The 23,439-nt window shown below is 35.8% G+C and overlaps 4 protein-coding genes across 15 annotated transcripts; 3 read left to right on the top strand and 1 right to left on the bottom strand.

The window, feature by feature from the left end:
- The first annotated feature begins 1,272 nt into the window (after nucleotides 1-1,272).
- LOC133701453 (transcription factor TGA2-like) lies at nucleotides 1,273-9,158 on the top strand. 11 transcript variants are annotated; one of them, XM_062125381.1, is made up of 13 exons: nucleotides 1,273-1,501; nucleotides 2,648-2,740; nucleotides 2,963-3,079; nucleotides 4,068-4,150; nucleotides 4,927-5,003; nucleotides 5,080-5,364; nucleotides 5,646-5,720; nucleotides 5,808-5,867; nucleotides 6,100-6,177; nucleotides 6,283-6,334; nucleotides 6,601-6,872; nucleotides 8,242-8,490; nucleotides 8,698-9,158. In XM_062125381.1, the coding sequence occupies exons 3-13, from the start codon at nucleotides 2,994-2,996 to the stop codon at nucleotides 8,842-8,844; spliced, it is 1,464 nt and encodes a 487-aa protein (XP_061981365.1). In that variant the 5' UTR covers nucleotides 1,273-1,501; nucleotides 2,648-2,740; nucleotides 2,963-2,993; the 3' UTR covers nucleotides 8,845-9,158. The 11 variants fall into 11 exon arrangements, with proteins under 11 accessions (XP_061981365.1, XP_061981364.1, XP_061981360.1 ...); XM_062125380.1 differs by lacking the exon at nucleotides 2,648-2,740 and adding an exon at nucleotides 2,078-2,200; XM_062125376.1 differs by lacking the exon at nucleotides 2,648-2,740 and adding an exon at nucleotides 2,078-2,200 and having other exon boundaries at nucleotides 2,932-3,079.
- A 1,289-nt stretch (nucleotides 9,159-10,447) lies between these two features.
- LOC133701185 (peptidyl-prolyl cis-trans isomerase CYP22-like) lies at nucleotides 10,448-13,420 on the bottom strand. 2 transcript variants are annotated; one of them, XM_062125015.1, is made up of 7 exons: nucleotides 13,171-13,402; nucleotides 13,049-13,072; nucleotides 12,844-12,931; nucleotides 12,658-12,750; nucleotides 11,729-11,761; nucleotides 11,057-11,113; nucleotides 10,448-10,909 (listed from the first exon to the last, which is right to left on the bottom strand). In XM_062125015.1, exons 1-7 carry the CDS (start codon nucleotides 13,329-13,331, stop codon nucleotides 10,799-10,801), a joined length of 567 nt encoding a protein of 188 aa, XP_061980999.1. In that variant the 5' UTR covers nucleotides 13,332-13,402; the 3' UTR covers nucleotides 10,448-10,798. The 2 variants fall into 2 exon arrangements, with proteins under 2 accessions (XP_061980999.1, XP_061981000.1); XM_062125016.1 differs by lacking the exon at nucleotides 12,844-12,931 and having other exon boundaries at nucleotides 12,642-12,750; nucleotides 13,171-13,420.
- Nucleotides 13,421-15,067: 1,647 nt separating this feature from the next.
- On the top strand, nucleotides 15,068-17,995 carry LOC133700542 (exosome complex component RRP4 homolog). The gene is made up of 7 exons (XM_062124103.1): nucleotides 15,068-15,645; nucleotides 15,737-15,838; nucleotides 15,920-15,965; nucleotides 16,067-16,156; nucleotides 16,504-16,569; nucleotides 16,687-16,755; nucleotides 17,355-17,995. Exons 1-7 carry the CDS (start codon nucleotides 15,491-15,493, stop codon nucleotides 17,787-17,789), a joined length of 963 nt encoding a protein of 320 aa, XP_061980087.1. The 5' UTR covers nucleotides 15,068-15,490; the 3' UTR covers nucleotides 17,790-17,995.
- Nucleotides 17,996-20,449: 2,454 nt separating this feature from the next.
- Nucleotides 20,450-21,275, top strand: LOC133702008 (protein VACUOLELESS GAMETOPHYTES-like). Its single transcript, XM_062126193.1, has 3 exons — nucleotides 20,450-20,937; nucleotides 21,000-21,095; nucleotides 21,200-21,275. The coding sequence occupies exons 1-3, from the start codon at nucleotides 20,450-20,452 to the stop codon at nucleotides 21,273-21,275; spliced, it is 660 nt and encodes a 219-aa protein (XP_061982177.1).
- The last annotated feature ends 2,164 nt before the right edge of the window (nucleotides 21,276-23,439 follow it).

Genomic DNA, 23,439 nt, shown 5'->3' with positions numbered 1-23,439 from the left:
GCATAAAATCGGGAATTCCTACGAATGATCATCCTTTTCGATTCCGCACTCAATTGGATAGAGAATTCTGTCATTCCCTCGAAAGCCCATCTCGACCCGGTCCATTGTTTGTTTAAATCATCTTCATAGACAACATAAAGTCTTATATTAAAAAAATTAAAACATAAAAATCAATAAATTTATATAAAAATTTGTAGTTAACGTCTCAAGATATATAATTTATATTATTTTTTAATATATTCTCTTAAATAAAAACTCTTTAAACTTGAAATTTGTACATGCTCATATTACACTGTTTTTACTTTTTATCAAATAAATAGGGATAATGAGATTTAAACTTGTGGCCGTTTGATCATTAAGACTCTGATACCATGTCAAAGAACCATCTCAGCCCAATATTTTAAGTTGTTAAGTAAGGTCACAGAATATGATTTATATTATTTTATAATATTCATTAAAAAACTATTGATTTTTCATTAAAACTATATTGTTATTTTCTTAAATTAGATCAACCGAGTTAATCTTTTTGGTCTGTAATCCAAGATTCACCATGAAGTAACTCGAGTCGGGTTTTTATATACCTTGTACAAAATGTATATGCATGAGAAAACGATATGATAACAAATGATTTAAAAAGTAAAATAAAGCACGAATTGAGTAAGAAACATGCTAGCCTCGTATCCACCTCTGCATGCAGCCTCGGTTCGATGTCAATAAAAACATGGTGCGGTTAGATCCAGTGATGGTGAAGACGAGAGATTGATTAAAGTGAAAGTATAATTCAGTATCTAGCTAAGCTTCTTTCTTCAGGTGTGAACAGCAAGTTTCTATCTCAACAAGTAACTAGCCAGTTATGGAAAGCCTCCGTGGACTTATCCAAAATCCCAGATCAAATATATTTATTTTAGATTTCCTTTGACACACTATATAGTCTTCATTAACCTATCTTATTTCAGAAACCGTGACTTTGATTTAGTTTAATAACTTATGTTTCTAGCGCCTATGTAATTTACAAAAGTAAAAAATTAATATTAAACTAAGAAATCACTAATTTTCATCATTACCAATCCGTGTCAGCCAAAATTCTTAATTGGCAAAGACAGAAACATTTCCAATTATTGCAAAAATCTCTGGATTTTACACGTGGCAGAATTAGAGTGATTAGCTGGCACTGACCTTGTCTTAACATTAACCAGATAGGGATCCAAGGCTTTGGTCACTAATCAGTGAGCAAGATTGGCTGTATTGTTACAGTGTACTGACACAGTAAACAGCAAAAAAATTTAATAAACACTAAAAAACAATTGATGTCAAAGCACTAAAGCATTATTAAAGTGATTAAAAAATCTTTAGTCCTTGGAAAGTGGAAGATTTCTCGCAGAAGAAGACGTCTAGAGATTCGAGTGATCCACTCATCACTCTTCTCTCACATCTAATAATCCAATACATACAGTTTCGCGAAGTTGAAAGCTTTATATCATCAGCGACAACAAAATTCCAGGTGGATTTGGTTTGGTTCAAATTTTCTTGTGGTTTGACTAGAAAAAAATCATGTTATGAAGTGAAAGTTTACTTCTTGTTAGCAAAGTAGGTGGAATTTTGACCTTCTTAAGCTTTGCTGTTCATACTTTGCTGTGATTTTGACTAGAGAATTATTATTTATGAAGTGACAGTTTGCTGCTTGATAGTAAAGTAGGTGAATTTGTGTTGTTTCTTTTTTAAGCTTGAATTGGAGGTTTTCTGAGGTTTTTGTTGGTTTTGGTTCTCTGGGTATTTTTAGTTTGGTGTGAAATTTATGCTTAATGTGTTTAAAGTCTCCTTGATATTTGAAGGTGATGAATTTAGGGGTTTTACAGTGTTTCAGCTTGATTTTGACTCGGGGATTGGTGAAAGTTTGGAACTTTACATCTTAGGGTACAATTTTGATCTCTACAAGTTGTTCATTATCAGGGGTTTTATGTCTCTTGTACATCAAGTTTTGGCTTCAGGGTGTTGTTGAATTGCTCCCTACTCTTTCTTAGAGCATTTTGTGGATGTTGAATTCTGGGTTTTGTAATGTTCTTCTCCACTGTTGCAGCATATTGAGTTGGTGCAAATTGTGTGCTGCTTGCTGAATAGATGAGTTTAATTTTAAGTAACTTCTGTATCCGGGGATCTTACTGTTCTATTGGGTTGATATTGGCATCTGGTATTGCTACAGGTAGATACTAAAGTTCAATTTTGGGTTGAAAGTTATGTTGTTAGGGTTTTGAAGTGATTCTCTTCGATTTCTCTTCTGTGTGTCGTGTGAGATGATGGACAGGGTTGGATAGTATGATTTGTGAATGGATGACCCATATATGTACATTTGATTTGTTATCTGATTAGATTTCTTTGACTTTGTTTTGCTTCTCCTCTCCCCTTTTCTTTTGCTTGTTCTTGTTGAATTCGATGTATGGAATTATTGCCTGGTCTCACAAACTTAGCTAGTGCGATAACCAACTTTGGTTGATGCGGGTAAGAGTATCTGTGAGCACGAGCACCACCTTTTCTTTTTTCTTCTCTTTGTTGTTAGCCCGATGCTGATTTGTTCTAAAATCTATTAACATTAGCCAAACAATCCTCAAGATTCTGCTAACTAAATATTTCATGGTAATGTGTAGCACAGCTCTGAATTAAATTGGAGCTTTAGAGGCATACTCTGTTATTTTGGATGACGGATAGTGTAGAGTTTGCTGAGTTTGGCAGAATGGATTTTCAAGTTAGTTTTGTGTTATTTATTGCTGTATATGCACTAATATTGTTAGATGTTGCATTCTGTTAAAAAGGAAAATTCAGCCTATTCTGTATATTTGTTTCTCAATATATTTTTAGTTTCTATTATCGTTTTTTTTGTCTCTTCGATTGTTTTTACTAAAAGAAGTTAGTGATACATCTTGCCTTTTGTTCTAGTTAGTGATTTGGGGTGCCAATTTGTTTGAAGGGGACTAAGGAGGTTAAAATGACGGCGATTTATGGGGAGTAGAACTGATGCAGAAGATGAGAAGAAGGCTGTCGGGATGCCGAGCTTTGATCCTCAGTTGCCAATCTCAAATGCAATGTACAGTTCTCCTTCTATCACTTTTTGTATACGGTTTCAATTTAACTTTTCATTCATTATTCATTATTCATCTTTCAACACTGGATTTTTTTGTGCCTAATCTGCTCTTCTTGTGTTTTTGTCTACTAATATGTATATAACCAATAGCAGGTTCAAGAACTTGAACATGTTTAGGGTGTCTTGTACTCACATCAGAAATCATTTCTAGTGGTTTGGTACTACATTGCGAACTTATTGTCAGAAATTGGTTGTCCAGGGTGCAATAACCAGGAGTTTCTTTGTTTGATTGGTAGCTTCAAAAAATTGGGATCGAATGATTTTGAAAATGTGCTTTCCAGATATTGAGTATGCAATGTAATTTGTTTATTTGAAAATGTGCTTTCCAGATATTGAGTATGCAATGTAATTTGTTTATTCTCATAAAAGCTTTTCTTGCATTAGTTACAAATGAATGATTTTCATGCTCCATCACTCTGCCAAGTTATGTAGCTTGCACACTATTCTAACTTCTAAGTTTAATTGCTTTAGTAATTTGCTAAATGTTCTTGCAAGTGTTAAAGAGGAACTTGATTGCGAGAGAGAAGGGCAGGTGGGGCTGGGAAGGGTTAAGTACCTTGACATATAAATCAAACAAACTACATTATTTCTGGAGGCTGTTTTGCATTTTTCCTTAGTTCTAGGGTTGAAGATAGAAATGCTCTCAAGTAGTTCAATTGATAAACCTGTTTGCGCCTATCCCTTTCCTTTACTTCTCTCTCCTCTATGGGTCCAGTAACTGTAGTATACTCTCTATTGTTAAATCTGGAAGGTCATTGTAAGATTTTTGGTCTAGATGTACGCGTTTACTGGTTTGAAGAGGAAAATGCAACAAAATATTTGCTTGTTTGAACTGATGGTATTACTTCATGCTTGATGTTGTTTGGCTGTAAAATTGTATTACTCAACAAATTCTTGGTACTTATTTGTTGACAATTATGGATTTCATCAGTGTAGAGAGAAGCACAGTTCATCCTTGCCGTGTTACTGATTTTGGGGTGTTCTTAGAAGACGATGCTATTGACCTGAGTGCAGGTAAGTGTTGAGTAATCCAACTTGTAATGGGCTAATCTAAAACTGGTTTGTCATGCTCTTTCATCAATTACATTATATAATTAAATTTTATCTGCCCATAACTTTTTGGTGATCTAAATTTTTCATTAATTTTTTTTTAATCACGCTGAAAGAAATTCATTGGAACATTGTTATTTTGAAGAAAAATATAATCAACTGTTTTTGTACGGGGGTAAATTTCATTAACCACCCATCACCATCCTTTGATCTTAATTTGAAGTGTCTAGTGTACTTCATATTGACTTATCGCAAAATGACCTGCTAACCTTAAAATTTTAGGGGTGGTCTAGGCAAGTTATTTTGTGTAAAAGCACTGCTAGGGTGCAATATATTTTAGAACCAAGGGCCATATTGATCTAATTGCAACAATTCCCAGGAGTGGTCAATTTAGTAATGCTTTGAAAGTCATCACAAGAAAAATCAGGTCCAGTAGTTTTTTATGGAAAGAGAGTGGGAGAAATAAATCCAGACAATACTGATTCCAGTGTATAGAAAACGATTATGGAGCTACTACTTTTTCTACCATGGTTGGTGGCATTTGACAAGTATTTCAAATGCCATGAGCGATCCCCATGGGAGCCACAATGAAAAAATAAGTCTATAATAAACAAAAAGAAAATTTGTAATCCATTGAAATGAATAACTCTGCATATGTTGTAAGAAGAAAAAGCAATTAGAATTTTTTGAAAAGTTCAACCAGCTAGAATTAAAAGTGATAACCTGATGTGTCACTACAGGTACTGTGTTCAATTCAGCAAAAGAAAGTACTCAAGCAATCCCTTCTGACCACCTCCATAGTGGCACTTTCGAGAAGGTGAATTTCTCAGATACATGATATTTTGCCTGTTTAGTTGCTTCCACTCATTTTTTCCTGTTCTCTGACTTTGCAGAAACAGTCTACTACTTCATTTAACATTAACTCATCTGCTTCTCAAGTGGAGTCTCATAGATTACCCTTAGAAAAAGTTCAACAGTCAAACCAGGTTTCTATACCAATTGTTGATACAGAAAACTGGGGGGAGAATCGGAGGTTGCCATTAGAAAAGGTTCAACAGTCCAACTGGGTTTCTATACCAAGTGTTAATACAGAGAACTGGGGGGAGGCCAATATGGCTGATGCTAGTCCAAGGACTGATATCTCAACGGATGCAGACACAGACGATAAAAACCAAAGGGTGCTGTTTTTTCTTGCCCTATACTCCTGTGAAATGATAGTGTGAAGTCAGTTCTGTGAAACTATAAATTTGCATAGGTGCCACCCTGTTTTCAATAGTTTTATTTTATTTTGTTTTTTTAACAAGTACCTGTAATCAAGAATCCTAGTTTACCATTCCTTTTGGATCCCAACATTCATTTCTTCTTTTGCTTGATGAAGGCAATGGCATTGTTCATTCTGCTCATTAGAAAACTTACCAAATCAATTCCATTCTAACACTTAAAAATCATATGTGTGCAGTATGATAGAGGTCAATCTACCGCTCTCGTGGCATCTGATTCCAGTGACAGAACAAGGGACAAAATGGACCAGAAGGTGAAAATATTATTTGTTAATTGCATTCACTGCATGCTACTCTATCTAGTTGTAGTTGATGATCGATTGTTTGATTACACTTCGCAGACTCTTCGCAGGCTTGCTCAAAATAGAGAAGCTGCAAGAAAAAGCCGTTTGAGGAAGAAAGTATGTTTTTCATCTTTTTCTTATACTTGTTTTCATTTCTGACGAACCTTTTCAGCGACAGCCTGTTACAGCATATAGGGGGGGAGTGCATCCTTTGAATGGACTTTTTATGATGCAACCATGCAAGATTTGTTTTCATGCAATCTTCTGATTTGTCTATTACACATTGCATAAGTGCCTAGTAACATTTCTTCTAATAATCTTACTTTCGTCTTTTGTTGTGTCTCCATAGGCATATGTTCAGCAGCTGGAGAGTAGCCGCTTGAAGCTCAGCCAACTGGAACAGGAGCTCCAACGGGCACGACAGCAGGTTAGGTTTGGCTAATCCTATTTTGTACATCGTGTAATGATCTCAGTTTGTTCATTAAGCATCCTTTTTTGAGGTGTCTCATTTCAATGAATTTCTCTCTAATAGGGAATCTTCATATCAAGCTCAGGAGACCAAACTCATTCAATGAGTGGAAATGGTAATGCCAAAGTTTCTTGCCTATGCAAGATTCAATGTTTGAAATGTGTGCATTTTTGGGAATCAACTAGATGTTTGATATCTTGGAATTGTTGGACGAGTTCCACATTGTCATGGCTGCTTGACTGAACCAATGATCATGCTGCGAGCTCTACATTTATACATTGAAATGACCTCAAATTTCATTGGTTATTTTCATTTCTAGGGTTTAAGCGCACACACATTTGCATGTTGGCAAATTAGATGGTTAATTGTATCTTTTTGCAGGGGCCATGGCATTTGATGTAGAATATGCACGATGGCTGGAGGAGCAAAATCGACAAATTAATGAGTTGAGATCAGCTGTCAATTCTCATGCTGGTGATGCAGAACTTCGTATTATCATTGATGGTATAATGGCTCACTATGATGAAGTTTTCAAGCTGAAGAGCAACGCAGCCAAGGCTGATGTTTTCCATTTGCTGTCTGGCATGTGGAAGACACCTGCAGAGAGGTGTTTTTTGTGGCTTGGTGGCTTCCGTTCATCTGAGCTCCTCAAGGTGAGTTTATTGTGCTTTCAATTTTTTCCACCTGCTAGGGTTAGTCCAGTTCTAGGAGAGGTGGCATTACAAGAGTATTAGAGTCAGTATCATAATCTTGCACAGAACAGAAGAATCGCAAGAACCATGTATTTTTTGTTCTTCTTCATTTAATTCATTAATAAAGAGTCGATATTATCAATGCACTAGCTAGCAGGGTGAAGGTGTAAAACTGCAAATTTGTATATAAAAAAAACAAATTAGTTGGGAATTTCGTGGGAGAGGGCTTGGGATTATTGTAGATGAGTCTCATACTGTACTGCTAAATCCATTTGCTGGTAGTTAAAAAGTTCTTTGGTTCACAGGATGCTGTACTTGACAGCATAACGTTTAATCTGTTAGAGAAATATAATGTAAAAGCATTCATGGAGCTTCACTTAGTTGAGGGGTTCTTTGACTTATCCCTAACAGTAGGTTCTGATATAGGATTCATCCCGTTTCTATTTCACTTGTTAAACTCTGATCTGAAGCCCAGATCAGTATGACTCGGTTTCTTCTTGGCATCAAATCTATTTAGAATTAAAAAAGTGCAGGAAACAAAAGAAAAGAAAGAAGATTTGGAAATTTGTATGAGGTTATGAACTACTTGATATTTGGAAAAAGAAATGATGAACCAACACTTTATATCATAGATGTTCTAAGGTGAACTGCAAGTTATTATAACTTATAGGCTCACATAGGCCTCCCTTGTTCTCAGCTCTGAGATTGAAGTTTTCTGTTCTCAGATATTGAAGGATGTTATCATCAAGTTTTGGTATCTTGTTGCCTATCTTCCGAGCATGCTGTTAAGGCTGGTTATTTCATTTGTACCATTTGTGTTTCCCTAGCAAGGCTGTTTGTAAATGTTTTGTTTGTATTGTAATTTCATTTGGTGGAAAAAAGTATATATCTGTTTAGCATGAAATTAATCTTAGAAGACAAGGTTGGGAATGAAGGCCGCTGGAGGGTGGCATCATTTAACCCTGGATGTATGGATGGCTTTCCTTTGTGCAGAGCGAAGGAGGGAATTTTCTTACTGTACCTGCTTCTTTTTCATGTGCATGTATGCCTGCTTTTGCAAGCAGGCATAATTGTTTGAGTTTAAACCATTTGTTTGCACTGGTTTGTGCATTTTAAAAGGGAAAGCGCACAGCCTTTCTCCTGGTTAAACCTGTTGACTGGCATATACCATGTGTATGTCAGATTTCATTCTCTTGTTAGTTTGATGGATTGATTTATTTTTTACAATTCGTTTCTTAGGGTGGTGCCCTCTGCTCCTTTCAGAGCACAATACCTCCTATATTCTTTTTTCGTTTGAGAACATGATAAAATTTTGTGATCATGGTTGCAGCTTCTTATGAATCAATTGGAGCCTTTAACAGAGCAGCAGTTGGTGGGCATTGGCAACTTACAGCAGTCCTCCCAACAGGCGGAAGATGCATTATCTCAAGGGATGGAGGCATTGCAGCAGTCCCTCTCTGAGACTTTGTCCAGCGGATCTCTTGGCTCCTCAGGGCCATCTGGAAATGTGGCAAATTACATGGGTCAGATGGCCATGGCCATGGGAAAGCTAGGTACCCTTGAGGGATTTATTCGCCAGGTATGCTTCTAATTGTTTTTATATTTGTCGTCTATAACATAGAGATTCCATAAAACCTTGAAATTTGTATAATGGTCCAAGAGTTCATAAATCAGCTACAGTTTCAAGTCTTTCTGGGTTTGCCATTTCTTTCTGTTCTTTTGCCCCTATATTCCTAGTATCATGTCTCAAAGGCACTTCTCTTTTAATGCGGTTTTATAAAACCAGGCTGACAATTTGAGGCAGCAAACCTTACAACAAATGCACCGAATATTAACCACCCGTCAGTCTGCTCGTGCTCTCCTCGCAATACACGATTACTTTTCCCGTTTACGTGCTCTTAGTTCCCTCTGGCTCGCGCGACCTAAAGAGTGAATACGCATTGCATCCGAATACAAGTTGCGCAGGAAAACCCTAAAAGCCACATTCCACATGCAGCAGGGCTTCATGTTTCTAGTGTTCAAAATACCTTTTCTTTTCTGCATCTCCTGTTGTAGTTTCAGATGTATCATGGTACTGTTCTTTCTGTCATACTAATCATCTTAGAGCATAGAATTTGAATCTTTCAAGTGCAGTATGCATCAATGTTAATTATTTAGTCTCCTCCTCCTCCTCCTGTTTTCGTTATCCCCAGTACTTGAGAATTTCAAAATGAATTTGAAAGTTGGGACACTTTCATTTTGAGTTAATTTATTTATCTTGGTTAACCTACTTTCTTTCGTTGAAGCCTGTATATTTTGCCTTAACAATATAATTTTTATTTTGTTATGCATGCAACTTCAGCAACAAATCTAGCCCGGCAAACTTCATCTTGACCCTTGCAATCCTTCACCTTTAGTTCTAAAAATTTGACAGCCTCCTCTTGAACCTGTCACGCGAAACAATCAGTGAAATTTATTAAGTTTTTCATGGGCCATTGTATATGCTTGTTCAATGTTTATATTTGTAATCTAAAAATATTTAGGGTTTGTGTGGCGAGTAAACAGAACTGAACATAACAAGATTATTCTTTAAAGATGGAGGGATAGAAATCGGGATATTAGACAATACTATTTTCATCATGTACCAAATGCTATCTTAAAGGACATTAAGCATGTATTTGACACTGATAGTTTTAATGATAAATTTAATAAAAAGTATAAATTATAATTTTTTTTTAATTAAGGTTCAAGAGAGTTTTCAATGGGATCTGGGCAAAACTATCCAATTGTTTTATTAACAAAAAAAAAAAAAAATGAATTTGTGGTTGAGGCAGAAGTAAATATATTAAATGATTTTTTTAAAAAAAATTTATATACATTTGATGATATCTCTTAACCATGGAATAAAAAAAAAATCAGTAATTCATAATTCAATATTGTAGATCAAGGAATTTTTCAGGCTGATCATCAAAGCCATTCCATGATCTCATTGCATTTAGCAGCCTAAGATCTGAAGATGTCAATATAGCAAGTATATCAAAGGACTCTGCCATGGCGCTCGAATCTGACCTTGGAGCTTAACAAGAAGTCCATCAGTGATCAGAAAAACCCTAACTAGCTTCCACCAAACACTTCCAGAGGAACAGGAACCGATCACATTCCGCCGCCCATGGCAATACCATGAACAAAGTTTGAGTCGAAGGGGAGTGGATTTTGTGTATAGTATTACAATCTCAAAATAGTTACGGTATTATATAAAACTTAGGCATGCAAAAATGTTGGAAATTCATATTCCACTTGAGATGTCCATTTAAAATATGAATAGGGAATAAAGTTATTTTAATTATTACTTTTGATTTAACTATATACATTTCTTTCAAAACTAAAAATATACGTGTTGCTATATCATTTAATAATTTTTTAAGAGTTTATTTTCTCATTGACATTTTAAGATTTTAGTAATAGTTAGAAAATGAGGTACGTACAAGAAAGAGAAGATGTTATAAAAATGGGAGTGGAAGTGGAAATATTGGGGAAATGTAGGGACTAAAATGCACTTTTCCAAATAAAAATGATCTGTGCTCGAGATTTATCCAATCACAAGTTTTTTTCAGAAACTACAATCAAAACCATACCCTAAAATACAAAAATCTAAAGCATTCCACATCTATCCCAAAAATTATCCATTCTAGCACTCACTTCAGAAACTGAGGCAAAAAACATGAAAACTACTCTTTTTTTATTTATTTATTTTACTTGTAGTTAATGCATTCAGAGAGTCAGTTCTTCCCTCCCCGCCACCATTTTGAGAAGGAATACAAAAACCCATCCATTAGGTAGGTCAAAGGTCAGTAGTCAATTAAGATGATGATATTGTCCTAAAGAAATGTTCCTCTTGAACTCAACCTCTACATTTCCCCGCATTCTGCAATAACACATGGCAGTTTTGGTCGGTTGTTGGGTCCTGTTGCCACATTCTCTATCTTTCGAATAACCAAAAGACCATCTCCAAGCACCCTCTATATAACGACAGAAAACGAAATCATAGTGAGGTGGATGACACACAGGAATCTCAGATGCTGGTAGAATATTAAAGTTTTCGACTGATCAATGACAAGGGCAAAGAGAGGCAAAAAAGAATGTTAAATGAAAATCTGAAGACGTACCCCAAATACAACATGCTTATTGTCAAGCCAGTCGCATTTTGCACAAGTGATGAAAAACTGCAAGGAAGGAAGGTTCAAAATCAATATAATCATGAGTGCTTGTGTGTTAACTTAGGGATAAAACAGCAGAATGTATAGGAAACTTCTTGAGAACTCTCATTCAGAGCAATGGTGCTAAATCCCAAGCCATGTTTACTTTGCCTGAAATTAGGAATAGAATGGGGGGCATTTCTGTTCCATGAGCTCTGTCAATTGGTTCGTCAACACAAAGATTAGGATTTCATAAGAAATGGGATATTTTATATGAGGATTCCCATTCCATTCCCAATTCTTGAGTAAATCAAACATGTCTGAAGTAGTTAGCGGAGCTAAAAGGGGGGAATTAAAACACAGAAACTGCATGCTTAGCTTTCCAAGTGTAATCATATCTGGGAGTAAATGTAGGCAGCTGAGGGGGAAACAACTAAGTGCAAATTTAATGATAGGACGCGCAAGCAGCTAGCTTAATGGAGCAATATGAAGTTAATATATTCACTGCCATGCTTACTAAAATTTCCAATCCACCAAATTGGAAAACTTGAAATGCCAGAAAAAGGTCCATTCAAGGCTTGACACATACACCAATTTATTTCATACTATCAGAACATCTAACAGCCGAGAGAAAGAGAGTACCTGACAACCATTGGTATTTGGCCCACTATTTGCCTGCAAATGGAACAATGAGGCCTTCATTGTTAGTGATAAAGCACAATCTTCAAATTCAAATGGTAATGATAGTTGATAATAAATCTACATACGCTTGCATAGATATTTTGGGAGCTTGTGTTTAGAGAATTTGAGGATTTTCATTTGAAGTCATTTAGAGACTGGACACTGATGAAGATGAAATCCTTGTCACAACAAAAAATCTGGTCATGATTCTTCAAGTTACCCCATCAAAGTTAGTATTTCTACCCATGGTGTTCTCCAAATAAACATACTATGAAAAGCATGCATAACGAAATTTGAGACATCTCAGAGGTATTCTTGGCTCTTGCACCTGCACTCATATTGACCTCATAGATTCTAAGCAATATACAACTCTAATAAGGACTTTAATCTTGTGAGTTTTTATGAAGCTGGCAACAAGTAGTCGAATAACATGGGTACTATCCCCTCTTAAGTTTTTCCCCTACGATTAGATTTAAATCAAGCCATTCCATCTATTCTTTTATCAGTAAAACAGAAATATGCTAAGCGAGATACCCATTAAGAAACTCCACCTCCTTATACACAAGAATTATCCAAAGGAAGTTGAAAAAAAACTACTACTAACTCAAAAAAGAACGAACCCCATATCTTATCTATCTTAACGACAAAATTTCAAGTCAATAAAACTAAGTTTCCAAAACAGACTTACTGGTTATACACCACAGGATCTCACAAGTTATTAAAGCGTCAAATTATTTGTGACGATTAGCAGAGAAAAATCTAAGTGGAGAATCGAAGAAATGATACAAGCCATATAAATGCATTATCTTCTAATAACAACAAGAAAAGCAAAAATCACCCAATAGTAAGAACAAGATGGGACACATTTATATACCAAGAAAAATGGATACCATTGAAAGTAGACCAGGGCCGGTATGTTTGGCAACAAAATTTTCATCCTCAAACTTAAGCCCATAAATAGAAACACAACCACTACCATCACCCTGCAAGTAAAAAATTCCATTAGTAAGTAACTAATCAAGTAAACAGAAAATATTAAATAATTATATAAAACTGAAAAAAAGAAAAAAACAAACCTTGAGAAAATCACCAGCTTGAATCATAAAATCCTTAATCACTCTATGAAATTGACATACTTTGTAACCAACAGGTAATCCAGCTTTTCTGCCAATTTTTTTTTCAAAATCAAATAAATTATTTACATGATATGTGATTAACTATTCCAATTACCCAAAAAATATTTAAAAACTTATATAAAAAAAGAGAGTGATTTTTTTTTACCTGTACTCGCCTGTGCAAAACTGCCTGCAAGATTTATAAAAAAAAATAATTCAAGAATTTGATAAAAATGAAAACGAGAATTAATTTTGATGCAAGGACGTGAGACAGGAGAGTGGAAAAACCTGAAATTTTCGGTGGTTTTAGGGGCAATATCAGCGAAGAGCTCCATTTTGATACGACCAGCAGGGATGGTACCGATTGTAACATCGAAGAAGACGATTGGGTTTTTAGGGTTTGGTGGTCTCAAGTGCCACTCTACACTCCCTCCTCCTCCTGACGCCATTGAAGCACTGAACTTCTCTCGCTCTCACTGTTTCGCTTTCTCTGCTTCTCTCTGACTGAGTGTGTTTTTTGATGAAGGGTTTTGTGGGTGTACGTGTTCCAAGCTGATTGGTCCGTTAGGAAACCAAATGGTTGTCAATTGTCGATTTAGACTATTTTAGTCGGGTAAAATCACTTTCGATTTCATATAGTATGGAAAGTTTGTCAAATCAAGTCCTCTACTTTACCTTTGGTCAAACAAATCCTTTAATCTTTAATTTTACCAATGATTGATTTTTTCAATCCTCTTGTACATGCGTACAAGTAGAGCATTCATCTAAAGGGAATAACAGCAAAGGCTGGATACAAGGACTCAATCAATTAGATTTTGAACTATGAGACTTAATTTGATAAAATACAATCTAAATTCAAAAGAGATTGATTACTAATTATCAACATTCGAGGGACCGTGCATGAATTTGTCCTATTTCGACCCAAAACCCACTACCTGAATTCTAATCCGAGTCCAGTTTTAAATTGAATAAAAAAAACATTTATCTAATAAAACTTAATTAACCTAGTTATGGTGATTCATGACGCAAATAATTTGACAAAACTCGTATCCAACTCAGTCATGGCAACTTCAAGAACAACACCATTTTAATAAAAATATTCATCTAAGTTGACTCATTAACCCATGAGTTGATCCAATAATACAATGAGTCGAGCTCCTTTTCAAGTCGGTCTCTAACAGATAAAAATTATCTTGTTTTTGCTAGTTTTTATTTATGATACTAGATATCACACCGTGATTCAAACTTTTATCTTGTAGAAGGCAGAATAAACATGTTTTTTTATTTTATTTTGCATGCAAAAGTCCATTTTAGTACCCTACACCAGTTTTAACTAACACATATCTTTTTTAAATCTATTTTTTTTAAATCTATTTTTCTTAAACTATAAAAACTACTACAATATCAAATACACATATTAATGAAATTGTCAAGATTTTCTCGGCAACTGTATTAATTCAAAACCCATTCTTGAAACTTGATGTTTTTATTGCCCACTTGACATTGCGGTAGCTTACATTTTTCAAATTAATTTTCACTTGGAAAGTCATCAAATTGATTTTTGAGGTATTTTTGAATGATTTTAATGTTTTTATATTAAAAATAAAAAAAAAATTCTAAAAAACATCATTTTAATATATTTTTTATTAAAAATAAATTTTAAAAACAACATGCAACCTTAATAAACACTCATCAAGATCACATCAACACGATTTTCCCTCAATGAACCTTTGAGTTCATACCAAAGTCTCCCAACCCTTTCATTTCTGCCCGTTCTCTTTCGTTTAAGCTTCTATCAAGTCTAGCTCCTTCCCTGGACGTTATTATAGGGACTCGATTAAAAATCCCTACTTCCTAGAGACCTAATTGAATTTTATTGTTTTCTTAAATGACAATTTATGAATACTTTAGGGACCGACTTTGAATTTTCTCTTTAAGAGTTTGTAAGAAAGGGAAGCACATTGCAAGCGCACACTGACACAAGTGAATTGTAACTCATCACTTGTGAGTAGGCTCCACGAAACGCTGCCAGCCCTCACTCTCTCGCGCTTACTCTCAAATTACGCGCACAGCACAAAGTCATGGCTAGCAACGACCAACAGAACTCAACAAAGCAGATAAAGCAGTAATCGAGCAAGAATCTGATTGAAACCCCTAATTTATTTGAGTCGAGGGATTAACATGTAATTGTCATAAATAAAGAGCCAATTCATAATTGTATACACAAGTAGGGACTACCACTCACTAAATTTACAAAAACTTGGTCTTTATAGCTCGCCGCCCCCTTTACTCTCACCTCTTCAAAGCTAGCTCTCAGACCCTCTCCCCTTCTCCCCGGCAGTCGGCGGCCAACCTGACAACGTCCGGCGGAGTGTTGCTTTCAATTCAGAGGAAATTAGCCAGCACCAGCACCAGCACCAGCACCAGCACCGTTGCTTTCACTTCCTGTTATATCGCGAAAGAACCAACCTTTCCTAAAGAAACAGTGAGAGAAGCACCCTACCCTTGGGCAACTCTCTCTTCATCCTATCAAAGCCTCTCTGTTTCCCGGAAACAGAAGCTGCGGCGGCCCCCAAATCCGATTGATTAGTGGGGTTGAGACAGAGAAATGAGAGGGATAGAGATATCATTGAATCAAACCCAAAAGATAAGGTTGCAGAGAGCTCTGAAACAGCTAGAATCTTTGTATTTGAGAGCCAACTTCAATGCTTCTGTAACTGTCGCCGATACCATCCCCGTTAGCAACGAAGACACCATCCTCAAGTATGCGCTTCTCTCTCTCTCTCTCTCTTTTCCTTGAACTTCTTATTTTATGTTTTGTTAAAGTATCTAACTTTCTTGTGTTTAAATGAAGGGGTCATGGCACCTCTGAGCGCGACGGAGAAGTGGTGGCGACGCTCTGTGGTGTGGTGGAGCGTGTTAACAAATTAGTGTATGTTCGCACGTTGCGTGCCAGGTATAATCACATCACTTCCATTCATCATTGTTTTATAATGGTAAAATAAAATAAAATTAATTACTTATTATTGACTGTCAGGTACAAGCCAGAGATTGGAGATATCATAGTGGGGCGTGTTGTTGAGGTATCATTGGAATTTGGAAGATTGAAAATGATTTTCATTCGTTCATGGGTCTTATGGGTTTTATTTTTTTTAATTATCATGAATATATCAATGTTTTCCAGGTAGCGCAAAAGCGGTGGAAATTGGAAATTAATTTCAGCCAAGATGCTGTTTTGATGCTTTCTTCTATGAATTTACCTGATGGGCTTCAGGTATCAACCCTCTCTTTATTATGCTTCTTTTAGATGCATATCTTTGGTGCTGATTTTGTATCTTGATTTACGAAGTCATTCGTTATTTAAAGACCATGTTGGAAACATAAGAGAAAGGTCCATAATAATAACATCTTTGGATGATTGAAATGGAGAGGAAAGGAGTTGTTGTGTAAAATTGGTTTGCTTTTCCTGAATATTTGGCAAACTGAAAGAAGAACCGCAGCTTCCTCTGCGTATCTTTTGTTCAATTGCGATAATGGTTTATCTGTTCATATTTAGAATCTGAAATGGGCTTTATTTCTTGCTTTGCTAATATGTGTGCATTCAATATCTTTGATTGCTAGAGGCGGCGAACTGCATTGGATGAACTCAACATGCGCAGTATTTTTGAGGAGAATGATGTTGTGTGTGTAAGTCTGTTGTCATGCATTGTTGATTTTCCTGCGTGATCGACCAATGTTTTATCAAAAAGTCAAGCAAATGCATAAGTAAATGTTATAAGCAACTATCTTTTTTCTCATTTTCAGGGTGAAGTGCGTAATTTTCAGAATGATGGTGGCATACAATTGCAAGCAAGAAGTCAGAAGTATGGAAAGGTTTGATTTACATCCAAAGTGCTTTTCTATTTTGCTTTTATGGGTTGGCAAACTTTTCCGTTTTTGTCTATTACTCTATTATAAAGAATCACAAATTGAAGGGTACTATAATTGTGTCCTTTAAAATGTCCACTTAAACTAGTCTTTCACATAGAAATTGACCACCAAGCTGGACATCTCCCCACAAGGTTGAGGCAGTAAAAAGATAGTGAAAATGATATCAATGTCGACCCTAAAGAGAAAATTCATATTAATAACATTTTTAATCCCCGTGAGGATATCTGGCATATCCATCTATAAGTAGGATGATATTAACAGGATATCAGGAAAATTAATGGAAATGAGAAAAAAAATAAAATTGGCACTTTTGGAAGTTTTTGGGTATTAATTTAACATGCTAATGTTATTGCCTGCTTTGTCTTTTTTTCTTCTTCTGAAAATGTAGTTACAAATGCTACTGATTAATTGATCTGCACATAGTTCTTATCTATTATCTCTGATTGGTACCTCAGTTGAAGTCAATATTCAGCGTAGTCTTTCGTTTTATTTTATGCCATTTTTATCATTCTTGTTCTTAGTGATATTTTTATGCATGACAGCTTGAGAAGGGTCAGTTGCTCACGATTCCTCCATATCTAGTGAAAAGACAAAAACATCATTTCCATCATTTGGAACAGTATGGAGTTGACCTGATACTAGGATGTAATGGGTTCATTTGGGTTGGTGAGCATGTCGAGGCCAGGGACTGTATTGTAGAGGATCAACTAAACAATACTGAACAACAATTCACCAAATCCAATACAACCAAAGAAATGCCACTAGAGACGAGGCGGAGCATATGTCAGTTAGCAAATGCTATCCGTGTCTTGTCAATTTTAGGCTTTAATGTAACTTTAGAAGTGATACTGGAGACTGTTGACTTGAGCAGCACACTGAATCTTGGAATAGATGAGATGCTTGGGCCAGAGTTCCATGTTTTGGTAGCAGAGAGAGAAGCTGAACGCCGCACATCGATGACAAAAAGGAAGGGGTGACACTGTCATTGGAAACCTAAGTATACATGGAGTTGTGTTTTTCCTTCTCTTCCAGGGGTTGGATGAGTGTGCTGTAGTGAAAGAGGATTTGTAAATTTGACAAAATTGTTGCTTAGCATCAGAGCAATTTTTCTTGACAAATTTTGATCGTTTTGCCTCATCTGCGCAGCTCAGATTGATCATAAATTATTATCATGTTTGTTTCATTGATCCATTATATTTGAAACGCCTCACTGCAATTACATTATCTTTTAGCATGCTAGTAGCTGTGATAAACTAATCTGCAAAAAGCAGGGGTGAGTATAAAATGCCTGTTGGAGTGTATTGATTTCCTCTCCAGTCGTGTAATTTTAACTTGAAAGATTTTGTTACGGGTCTCTTTGCAATGGGTCATAAGAGCTTTCTACTTTCTTGAGAAACTTGCATCACCCATGGATGTAAAAGATTCGGATGAACTATATAGCGATTTTCTAGTGTGAGGAGAAAGTAAACAGCGGATTGGGTCTGCTATTGTGAAGGTTGCTACTTTGTTGCTCATGTGAGTTGTGCCAGCTCTAAGGTACGAGTTCGTTGTACTGATTTGCTCTCTGAAAACCCCATTTATTCTCTTGTCAATGAGAAATGTGATATGAAGGAAAGTGAGAGGAGGGACGAGGCAACTGACATCAGAAAACACGGTTATAGTCCGTTCACCTATGGATCATCTGGACCTGATGATAGTAAAAGATTTTGAACGAGAGAGCCAGAAGAATAAAGAGGGAGAGTGAAGAAATAAACATGGTAGAGTTTCAGATTTTTCAACCATGACCACCTCTTCCTCTTTGATGTTGCGTTTCCTGTCTAGCTTGCCATGGACCTGTTGTGGGCATAACCTATGCTTGCACATCTTGCGACTCGTTCCTTCACAAGATCTGTGTTGAGTTTCCTGAAGAAATCCATAAAAACCCTCTCACCCTACTGTCAAAACAACATGATTCTATTTGTTTTGCATGTAAACTAGATAATTTTGCCTTCTCCTACCATTGCGGTACCTGCAAATTTGAGGTCCACTTGCGATGTGGTTCCATAAGCGGCCTTTACAAACATGAAGGTCCTGATGCAAAAAAGTACAAGCACGAGGGTCACGAACATTTTTCGGCCATTGAATATCGTGCATCTGTTAAACTAGAAGGTTATTCTGAGAGGTCACCATAGGTCAGGATAAATACTGAAGATATTCCCATTTGTAATGCTTGTTGCCATCCTTGTGAAGGCCTTACATTGGAATGTGACGAATGCGATTTTCACCTGCGTTTCATACTATTAAGCATGAATGCCACCATGATCCTCTCTAACCCTTGAATATTCATTAGAAGACGATTTGAAGTCTGATGAATGGCACTGTGATCTTTTTGAGACTAAAAGAGACCCAAATCAATGGGTCTATTATTGTGCTGAATGCTTAATTCCTGTGCATCTCAGTTGGGTGTATCCTTGTATAGGGAAGGTGACAGGTCTGGTTGTGCGGATTCCAATTAAGATGAAGCCGTCAGAAGCATATTCTGAAAGCATTAGAAGATGGATTTGAGAATTTTCTATACCATTTAGAAATGTTTGCTCAATACTAACAGGAAAATGATTGAAATTTCTTGTAGTTGAAACATCATAGAATGCTTGCATTTGTCTTTGTTTTTGAAAAATCAAAACGATTTGCTTATCAATGTGCTTCTAGATTTGTGTAATACTCAGTTTTGTTTGCTTAGGATGTGTTTTTGCCATCCGGGGTCTACAGCTATCCAATCGCACAAGGCTATGACATTAATGGAAATATCCTCCTCTTACACGTTAAATGCTCCATGATAATCAACTCCAGCAATCAATTTTTAAAATGAACATTTGCCCTTTTTACTGGTACAGAACATGGCAAGTCATGTTTGTCAAATCGAGAACACTTGATTCAACTCAATGGATTTATCAAACACAATCAGTGACATGATCCTAGTGCACTCCTGGTCTATCCATAGTTATCAACTCCACCTGGGAATTGACTAGGAAAAGAGTCTGAAGTCAATCAATCAAGTTTCGCAGGTTTCTCAGATCAATCTGTCAAGAACCACGAGCCTATCCAGCAACAAATTAATTAGGCGATCACCAAATACAGCATTTAATGTTCACTGCCACTCAGTCTATTGATTGTCGGTGCGATGCTTGTGGTGATACTTCAAAGGCCCTGCTCTGAAATGTGAGGAGCTTGGTATCTACCTTCATGTCAGGTTTTGATTATTGCCTCGTGAGGTTCAACATCATGGCCATGACCATCCCTTCTATCTAACATCTCCATTGGATATCAGGGATTCGGATGAATTGTACAGCGGTTTCCTGCTGTGCGAGGAGAAAGTGAACAAGGGGGATTGGGCCTGCTATTGTGAAGGTTGCTACTTTGTTGCTCAAATGAGTTGTTCCAACCCTGAGGTACGCCCTCTATATATACCGATCTCCTTTCTGAAAACCCCATCTATTCGATTGTCAGAGAAGAATCCAATCGAAATGAAAGTGAGATGGATATCGAGGCTAGTTCATCAAAGACTCAAGACATAGGAAGGGGAAATTTTGAGCAGATGCCAATTGATTTAGAAAGAGGGAGAGCCAGAAAAATAGAAAGGGGGAGTGAAAAATCGAACATGGCAGAGTTCAGATTATTCAACCACCAGCTCCCCTTTCTCCTCTTCGATGAAGAGATGGACATTAATGTTTTCTGCAGAGCTTGCCAAGTACCTGTTGGGGGATTAACCTATACTCGTACTTCTTGTGACATCTTCCTTCACAAAACATGCGTCGATTTCCCCCAAGAGATTCAAGATCCACTTAATAACTGTGAAGACCATCTAATACTCATGGCACAGGAACATTCTTATAAATGCATGGCATGTGATCTGAATTGTTTTGCCTTTTCATTCCATTGTAACTCCTGCAAATTTGAGGTACACTTTTCATGTGCTTCGATTCGTGGTCTCCACAAAAGTGAAGGTCCTGACCCCAAAAACTACAAGCATGACAGTCATGAACATTTTTTGGGTATTGTATACTGCACAGAGACTGTACAAGAAATCCCTTACCGTCGTAGTAAAAAGACTAGAGTAAGATTTGGTAATATCCTTGCAATGCTTGTGTTCATCCTCGCCAAGGCCTTGCTCTGGGATGTAATGAATGCGACTTCCACCTGCACTTCAGTTGTGCTAACTTGGAATCTACCATCAAGCATGAATGCCACTATGATCCTCTAATTCTGGCTTATGCACTAGAAGAAGATCTGGATTCTGTTGCTTGGTACTGTGATGCTTGTGAGACCACAAGAGAGCCAATGCAGTGGGTCTATTATTGTGCTGAATGCCAATTTCCAGTCCGTCTAAGCTGTGTGAATTCCTCTATAGGAAAGGTGCTGGTCTTCGTGAGAATCCAGCTCAAAGCTTACTAAGATCTGCTTGGAAAAATGCTTCTACTTACTGATGAATTTGAAGTGTAGGAGAACAATGGAGTTGATTACAGTGAAAAAACCAGGAGATCTTAATGAAGTTCAACACTGTATTTCAGATTTCCCCAGTACATCAGATTATTCTTCATTTGCTGATATATTTGATTAATTTTTATTACCTCAAATCATACTAATTAGACTCAACTTGGGATTCGAATTGACACAAGGCTCGAGTGATGGGTCGAGCACCAGATTAATCAATTGCATTCGAGGACATGCTTGCATAGGAAACTAAGTTCTGAGGACATGCTTGCATTCGAAACTAAGTTCAGAATTGCTGTGCATCATCGCCATCGAGGATGATCTCTAAACACCATGTGAAAAAGATGATTCTCAGTTCATTTCATGTAGACAGTGCCATTATTGGCAAACAACGATGGAAGTCAATTGGGGCATGGCTGTCGCAATCCCTGCAGACCTTCCAAGGTAGATGCAACCTGTCATGGACATTTAACATTATACAAGCACAATTCGTCCATCACTTGATGTCGACGTCCCCTCTAGTATTCAATTCTTTCACATTTCTATTTCGTATACACTTGTTGTTCTTGTCACATTTCTATTTCGTATACACTCGTTTTTCTTGCTTCTTCCTCTCTCTCCCCAGACACACACGCACGCACGCACGTATGTATATATTCACACACACATGTATATATGTGTGTGTGTATATATATATATGTATGTATGTATATATATAGGAATTTCTAATACAATATCTCCAATCATATCACAAATTTATTAGCAGCCATGATTATTAAATTTAATGAAGGCGGTGTTTGTGGGTATGAAAAAGATTATTTTTTAAAATATCTTTTTACTTGAAAATATATCAAAATAATATATATTTTATTTTTAAAAATTATTTTTAATATTAGTACATAAACAAAATTTAAAAAAATAAAAATATTTAATTTTTTTAAAATATTTTTGAAACATAAAAAAATTCAAATACATAATTTGAAATAAGTTTGCTAGTTATCACTCCCTAAATTAACTTGTGAGTCATGAGATTGACCCACAAATTTATTTATTTTTCATTTTTAAGGAAGAAATAAAACAATCAATTTCTCTTTTTAATTTCTTACCTAATAAGAATTCGACCATTTCAACGATCAAGTCAAGATGGTTTGATCAAATCTTGACTCTAAACAGTCCAGTAACTTGTGCAATTAAATCATAAACCTAGAAATTCAAACATTAGGTTATTACGTCAATCTATGATCAGATTTTATTTCTTACACAATATCTCCAACTGTCACAAATCTATTGGCAATCATAATGGTTAAATTCGTTGAAAAGATGATCCAGTTAAGTGTTATATTTATTGTTTACTAGATTAATATGGAGTCATCAGATTAATACAAAATTTTTATTTTTATTTTTATTTTCAAGCAAGAAATAAAACAATCAATTTTCCTTTTTCATTTTTTTTTTAGGAAGATTTTGATCACTTCAAATCAACATGGTTTAATCAAATTTTAGATCTAAACAGCCTAGCGACTTATGCAAATAAAAATAAGTTTAGTGACGAGAGGGGTGTGACTCAACTGATCAGATTCTAGATGTGTTTTTTAAAAATTACTAATTTAAGTTTTACAAACCTCAGGGCCACTGGAGACTTATATAGTCATTAACTTCAGGGTCTGTTACATTAGTTGAGGTGTGCGCAAACTAACTCGAACACTTATGTTAATAAAAAATAAAATGAGTTTAGTATTATAATGTAAAGTATTTTTTAAAATTGTTTTTTACTTGAAATTATTTCAGAATAATTATATATATATATATATATATATATTATTTTTAATATCAGCACATTAAAATTATTAAAAATATCACTTTAATATTTTTTTCAGACCAAATATAATTTTAAAATGCAATTTCAAACATAAAACAAACAATCTCTTGAATCACAAATGTAAAACCTAAAAACTAAATCACTAACAACCTTCTAAATTTATTATTATTAATTTCTATGTATGCAATTGTAAGGGCAACAATTAAATAATTAGAAAAAAATTCTCAAACACACTCTCCACTTAATTTCTCAAACAAGCCAAAAAGAAAAGAGTCGAGCAAGACAGAAAACAGGAATCAATTCATGCCAAGCAAATAAAATCTTCCATAGGCCCCATC

The sequence above is a fragment of the Populus nigra genome, chromosome 8, assembly GCF_951802175.1.
Source record: "Populus nigra chromosome 8, ddPopNigr1.1, whole genome shotgun sequence".
Lineage (NCBI taxonomy): Eukaryota > Viridiplantae > Streptophyta > Magnoliopsida > Malpighiales > Salicaceae > Populus > Populus nigra.
Note: the sequence above shows the minus strand (reverse complement) of the source record. Positions and strands in the feature narration are given on the sequence as shown.